The sequence below is a fragment of the Toxorhynchites rutilus genome, chromosome 3, assembly GCF_029784135.1.
Source record: "Toxorhynchites rutilus septentrionalis strain SRP chromosome 3, ASM2978413v1, whole genome shotgun sequence".
Classification (NCBI taxonomy): domain Eukaryota; kingdom Metazoa; phylum Arthropoda; class Insecta; order Diptera; family Culicidae; genus Toxorhynchites; species Toxorhynchites rutilus.
In genome coordinates, this window is record NC_073746.1 from 54,752,402 (window position 1) to 54,759,728 (window position 7,327).

Sequence of the window (7,327 nt, forward strand, 5' to 3'; positions counted from 1 at the left end):
CTAATTGCTGTTATCAATTCCTCTCTGATTTTTTCCAAAAACGGCACGCCATTTTGAGAACTGAAGAGCAAACATCAAAATTGAAATAGAGGAATTATTCTACACGCAAACACCTACATCTATTTCCAAGGTTATTTTTATCCGGCCATTTTCGGAACGACAAACTCAATATATTCGTTTTAAGCTTCTAAATGTTTCTATACAATCAATCACGACAGTGAATAGTTCAGCGACAGGACAGGCTTTCACATTCCTCATCTTCGCAAATATCGCACAGCTGCGCAACTATGCCTTGGTATGATTTGACGGCGAAGCGATCTGTCATTATTTATATTGAATTAAATAGCGAGGTTGACGAAACAATTCATAATTACCTAGGCCATACAAATCATACACAACAACGTTAGCGGGTCGATTATTTGCAACCTTGTACCTACGGTAAGCGGTGACTCGGAAGCACCTAGCGTCTGAATTCAAGCTGTTATAGTAGACAACAACGGAAGTAGCGGCGAATCGAAGTTCAGTTTTCTGTAGTTGACAGGTAAAATATATTAATCGAACGAGCCAACTCGGGAAGAATACTTCAATCATTGTCATGTTCGATCTTTGATATGCTTCCCGTGGAATATAATTCACACATACTTGCAAGTGCTGTACGTAATAATTGGAACGCTTCAAAACTTCCACGTTTATCTTGAAGCTCGGTCTGGCCCGTTCAATGCTCATATAATATTGATAGGCCACTTGGAACATACCGTAACCCACTCCGACGATTTCAACCCGTATCTGTCTAACGTGGCTTGGAATATCAAGCTCTTGAATACTAAATGTATCATTTTTGTCGACGTCAAAGGTGTGGGTTCTATAGGGTTTGTGCCAAATAGTGACTCGATAGTCATTTTTCTTTGATGAAATTTGGGCAGAAAACTTCGTTAGTGCCTCCAATCCAACAATTGTGTCTTGTACTCCCCCGTAACTGCCCTGTCCGTAACGCTGCTGAGTTAGCCATTGTACAATTTCCATCACCCCAATTACTGGTTTGTTTTTCATATGCGAAAGAATTGCATATCCAGCGATTTCGACACTAGCGGATGTTCTGTTCCAGTAACGAAGACCACTTTCTTCATCATGTATCGACTGATCAATAAAATCATCAAGAGCTTGTTTGGCCTTCGGATGACCAGCCAGCGAAAAGGCATACGTTGTCAGAGCTAGATCATACGAATCGTCGATTTCATCGTATATGCTCGGAAGGAACCTCAAAGCTCTCCGAACCGTGGGGGTGTGATTAGCAGCGTTATCGGGATTCTCCAAAAATGCTATCAATACATAAGAAGTGAGCGCAATGCTGTTGTTACGTATTCCACTTTGAATATCTGCATGGTAGACCTGTCCTATCTCCTCGAACCTTCCATCCGATTGTTGAACATCCACTAACCAATTGAATGCATCGTCTATTTCGTCTGTTTCGTCTGTGTCGATATATCTAGACGCCAATATGAACGATTTTGCCACAAATGCCGTCAAGGAAGTACTGCCTTCTGAGTCTTGTCGATTCCAAACGCCGAACCAACCATCAGAGCGTTTAAACTTCAGTTGATTCTGGAAACCAGTTTGGAGGTGTTTGAGGATTTTGGACTTCACACTATTTGCTACTACGTCAGTTTCGGAGAGGTAATCTAATATGACAATACTTGGCACGAAACTCAACATACTCAGTTCACCAGAATCGTGATTCGGGGGACTAATCAATTCCAGATTCTGCACGGTTGTACCCAGGCAGTTCGCTACGGAAAGAGAACAGAACATGGGTTTTAGTATATGTGTTGGTACGAGACTAAATTATGTTACCTTCAATCTAGGGTGAACTTAATTTTCAAAGACCCTCCATCGATTCCTTTTTGAACGTCAATATCGATCTTGAATGTTTTCTTGCCTTGTCTACCAAGCTCAATGAACCTTGCTTCGTTCTTCGTGTATAAATGGCTTTCTGGAGTGACATGCAAAATATGCTCCACCGCATCAGATGTCAACAAATGGCTTGGACCTTGATCGCGATGTCTCCCAATTTTTTAGTTCTTATCATTAATGAAATGGTTTTCCCAATACCGCTGGGTGTAACAACCGTCTTCGTAAGCTGAGTAGTTGTCTCATTAATAAAGGGTGTGTCACATCAAATTGCATCACGGAAAAAACGCTGTAGAAATTCGCCCAGTAGACCGATCCTTTTGAAAATTTTAGACAGTAAAATAAAAACTATTAAACAACTTTTGGCATTTCCTTTTTATTCATACTTCGAGCCCAAGCCCGTATGCTCGCACCTTCCTCTTTACCCCATCCATAAGGTTCTGTACAACGTTAGGTTGTAGTTTTTTTTGAACAGAAATCCATTTTCTCTTGAAGTCCGGCTCCGATTTGACAACTTTTGGGTTCTTCCGGAGGGCCTGCTTCATAATCGCCCAATATTTATCTATTGGGCGAAGCTCCGGCGCGTTGGGCGGGTTCATTTCCTTTGGCACGAAGGTGACCCCGTTGGCTTCGTACCACTCCAACACGTCCTTTGAATAGTGGCACGAAGCCAGATCCGGCCAGAAGATGGTCGGGCCCTCGTGCTGCTTCAATAGTGGTAGTAAGCGCTTCTGTAGGCACTCCTTAAGGTAAACCTGCCCGTTTACCGTGCCGGTCATCACGAAGGGGGCGCTCCGCTTTCCGCAAGAGCAGATCGCTTGCCACACCATGTACTTTTTGGCAAACTTGGATAGTTTCTGCTTGCGAATCTCCTCCGGAACGCTGAATTTGTCCTCTGCAGAGAAGAACAACAGGCCCGGCAGCTGACGAAAGTCCGCTTTGACGTAGGTTTCGTCGTCCATTACCAGGCAATGCGGCTTCGTCAGCATTTCGGTGTACAGCTTCCGGGTTCGCGTCTTCCCCACCATGTTTTGCCTTTCGTCGCGGTTAGGAGCCTTCTGAACCTTGTATGTACGCAGGCCCTCCCGCTGCTTGGTCCGCTGGACGAATGAACTTGACAAATTCAGCTTATAGGCGACATCCCGGACCGAACTTCTCGGATCACGTCTAAACTGCTTAACTACGCGCTTGTGATCTTTTTCACTGACGGAGCATCCATTTTTGCCGTTCTTCACCTTCCGGTCGATGGTTAGGTTCTCGAAGTATCGTTTTAGTACTCTGCTGACCGTGGATTGGACGATTCCCATCATCTTACCGATGTCCCGATGTGACAACTCCGGATTCTCGAAATGAGTGCACAGGATTAATTCACGACGCTCTTTTTCGATCGACGACATTTTTCCAAATTTACGAAAAATTGACAGTGAAGCATGGCCAACGTGATCTATACACTCTTATCTGATTATAAGCGAAAGCTGAAGATATAATTCCTAAAAATTAAATTTCTACAGCGTTTTTTCCGTGATGCAATTTGATGTGACACACCCTTTAACAGCACGCAACGATTGATGGACGGTAGCTCCAACGAACTCAAGCTCGTCTCTCTTGTTGAACATTGTCACATCCGTTTGAAGGTCATTTCCAATGAAATTATACAACGTTGTACCACGGTACTGATTTCGACATATGGAAGTCCCTCGTTTCTTAAATCTGAAGTCAGATTCAACACAATCTCGTATGTGTGGATCTGAGTTCCTCCCTTCTGTATTTGTTTGGATGAATGGCCGAGCGAGAGCCTCTCCGGTTTGTAGATTTGAGCAACTTGCCATAATGGGTGCTGGATGTGATTCGGTGGCTGTGTTTTATCGAAAACATCCACATACCAATACACCCGAAAGACTCATGCTTTCCTTTATTTCACTTTTTTTCGTTTGGATATTTCCTCCAAACAGCAGAGTCTTTCAGCGGGGGTTTTCTTGTTCTTGGAACCTCAAAAACCCGGCAGCGACTCGATTTGAACTGCGCTCGGGAGGTTAAAGGTGATCGCCCGAGAATGTTTGAATATGAGACCGATGTAGGGGCAAGGGAATTTGACATCACTTGCGTGATTATTAACTTCGTTAATAATTACGCAGTTCCGGTCCTATTGATAAGTGCGCTGATCTGAGGACCAAAAATTATGTTCGTCCATTTCAACTTGGACCGTGGACCGAGGCAGGAGTGGTGATAGTTTTTTTTTAACCGCGAGAAAAGTTGAAGAAGGTAGTTGGTGCTTTGGTATCACGTGTTAGTTATACTCAAATGTGTGTTTTTTTTTTGTTAATTTTCGGTAGCTTCTTTAGTGACTAGAAGTTAGTAAAACTAAATTTTACCCTCCCACGCATCGGCTCAATAAATTTTGGAGGTAAGAACGATATTGTGGCTTTGTATAATGTGGTGTAATTTTGAATGGCTTTCTGTGTTTTTTTTTTTTTTTTTTTTTTTTATAGAAGTGAGGAACGCTCTTCCAGCCTTATCTGGGAAGGGATAACCCAGACGTCGAGTGGGGATCGCACCCACAAAAACCAAGCCCTCTACTCGTAGCCTCATTCCCCCCGGGACCACATCTAGGCGACTACTTCAGGGGGCGGCTGTGCTCATGCACTTCACGAGTTTTCAACGCTAACTAGCGTTGATCCTTCCCTTTTTCTCTATACATCTCATTTACGTTTCCGTTGTACTCCGCCACGCACATCCGCAGCACAGGCTTCCTTTTACCCGTCGAGACGTGTACCGATTAGGAATTGCCCTCCAACAAGACGCGCTACCCGTCACAGTCACCCTCGCGGGGTTTCTCACCTGTCGAGACGTGAACCGATTAGGAAGCGCCCTCCATCTTGACGTGCGCCCCGTCACAGCCACCCTCGCAGGATTTCTCTTCCCAACGGAGCGCCGATTAGGCAGTGCCCTCCAACATAACGCGCACTCCGTCACAGCAACTCTCGTGGGGGTACCCACCGATTTGATGATGCTCTCCTAGGCTCTCGCTCCGCCGAAACGACCCTCGCAGGAACATTGCGCCAATCCACCAACAGGCATTGCCAGCATTTTCTTGACCCTGCTCTCCAGATACCGCTTACCCGTCGAGACGTGTACCGATTAGGAATTGCCCTCCAGCTTGACGCGCAACCCGTCACAGTCACCCTCGCGGGGTTTCTCACCTGTCGAGACGTGAACCGATTAGGAAGCGCCCTCCAACTTGACGCGCGCTCCGTCACAGCCACCCTCGCAGGATTTCTCTTCCCAACGGAGCGCCGATTAGGCAGTGCCCTCCAACATAACGCGCACTCCGTCACAACGACTCTCGTGGGGTACTACACTTTGCAACAGCCCTCGCATTAGTTCCTCTTCTATGGTCAGGGGTTATTACTACGCTGGTCGGCCCTCCACTTCCGCTGTAGCTCGGACATGATGTGTATGATTACACTGTTCACAGCGTTCCAGGTGCCCTCGTCGCGACACATTTTCTCTACTATGTTCCCGGCATGAAGGGCAGGCAGCCCCTCGCGTCTTGCGGTGAACCTGGGACACTCGAATACCACGTGTTCTGGTGTTTCCTCCACATCTTCACACTCCGGACAGAGTGGCGACGTTGCGTGCCCGAACCGGTGCAAATATTGCCTGAAGCAGCCATGTCCAGACAGGAACTGTGTCAGATGAAAATTCACCTCCCCGTGCTTCCTGTTCAGCCAGGTCGATAGTACCGGTATGAGCCCATACGTCCACCTGCCTTTCTCCGCCGTGTCCCATTCCTGCTGCCACTTCAAGAGTGATTCTACTCTCGCTGTTTTCCGGATACCCCTGATTTCCTTTCGTCTGTAGCACTCTCTGTCTTCCGCCAGAGTGATGCCAATAGGGATCATGCCGGCGATAACGCAGACTGCCTCCAACGAGATCGTCCTATACGCGCTCGCAACTCGCATCGCCATGAGCCGAAACGTACGGTCCAGTTTTCTACGATTCCGGTGGGTTTCGAGAGCCGCCGACCAGGCTGGTGCTCCGTACCGCAGTATGGACGAGGATACAGCAGCCAGGAGACGCCTTTTGCTACTGCAAGGTCCTGCGTTATTCGGCATTATTCGCGCTATCGCGCTAATGGACTTCTCTGCTTTCTCGCAGACGTAGTCGACGTGGTTGTTGAAATTCAGCCGGTCGTCGATCATAACTCCCAAGTATTTCAACCTACGCTTAGAAGTTATCACGTGTTCCCCGACTGTTTCCGCTCGCTGCACGGCTTTGCAGTTACTCACCAACAATACTTCCGTTTTATTATGAGCAATCTGCAGTTTTGCTGCTTGCATCCAGTTCCCTACTGAGACGATGGACTCGGTTGCAAGCATCTTCACCTCTTCGAGTGTCTCGCCTGCCACTGTGAGAGCGATATCATCCGCGAAGCCCACGATCTCCACGCCTTTGGGAAGCTTCAGATTCAGTACTCCGTTATACATTACGTTCCAGAGCGTTGGGCCCAGGATAGAGCCTTGTGGTACTCCGGCCGTTATATTCAACGTTGTCTGCCCCGTGCTCGTCTCGTAGACTAGGACGCGGTTCTGGAAGTAGCTTCCTAGAATTCTGCACAGGTACCCAGGAACCTTCATACGATGTAGGGACTCGGCAATGGCTTCCCAGCTAGCGCTGTTGAAAGCATTCCTCACGTCGATCGTTACTACAGCACAGTGTCGGTCGCCCCTCCGCTTTTGCTGTGATGCCTTCTCTGCTTTTTCAACCACTGTCCGGATAGCATCAACGGTGGACCTGCCTTTCCGGAATCCAAACTGCATCTTTGACAGACCATGGTCACTCTCCGTACATTTCGTCAGTCTGTTGAGGATAATCCTTTCCAAGAGTTTCCCAAGAGTATCCAGCAGGCATATAGGCCTATAGGATGTTGGTACCCCCGGGGGCTTTCCTGGTTTTGGCAGCAGCACTAACTTTTGGATCTTCCATTTCTTAGGAAAGTGACCATCATCCAGGCATTTCTGTAGCACTATCCTGAAAATGTCCGGGAACGCCTGAATCGCCGTTTTCAAGGCCGCGTTGGGGATTCCGTCGGGGCCGGGCGCTTTGTTTACCTGCAGTCTCTTCGCCACTGCTACCAGTTCTTGACTGGAAACTTGAGAACGTTCGGTAGCTATTTCGGCGTACGGTGTCGGTGGCCATATCGTAGGATCATGCATCGGAAATAAACCCTCCACAATGACCTTCAGCTTCTCGGGGCACGATTCGACGGGCGTCACAGGTCCTCTGATCTTCGCCATCACGACTCGATACGCGTTGCCCCATGGGTTGGCATCTGCATCTCGGCACAGCTCCTTGAAACAGTGTAATTCCCCGTTTCAAGGCGGCTCTAGCTGCTCGGTACACCGTATTACGTTCCTCT

At 47.5% G+C, this 7,327-nt stretch overlaps 1 protein-coding gene across 1 annotated transcript; it reads right to left on the bottom strand.

The window, feature by feature from the left end:
• Positions 1–226: 226 nt before the first annotated feature.
• On the bottom strand, positions 227–3,812 carry LOC129773146 (thioester-containing protein 1 allele S3-like). The gene is made up of 4 exons (XM_055776720.1): positions 3,792–3,812; positions 3,568–3,745; positions 375–1,787; positions 227–318 (listed from the first exon to the last, which is right to left on the bottom strand). The coding sequence occupies exons 1-4, from the start codon at positions 3,810–3,812 to the stop codon at positions 227–229; spliced, it is 1,704 nt and encodes a 567-aa protein (XP_055632695.1).
• Positions 3,813–7,327: the final 3,515 nt, after the last annotated feature.

Bases quoted from the DNA above. Each gene is read 5' to 3' on its own strand.
- LOC129773146 (XM_055776720.1), bottom strand. From the start codon at position 3,812: ATGAGTCTTTCGGGTGTATTG. The intron at 3,746-3,791 runs GTATGTGGATGT...AATCACATCCAG, and splicing joins TGAGTCTTTCGGGTGTATTG to CACCCATTATGGCAAGTTGC. The intron at 1,788-3,567 runs GTTGTATAATTT...CTCTTTCCGTAG, and splicing joins AATCAGTACCGTGGTACAAC to CGAACTGCCTGGGTACAACC.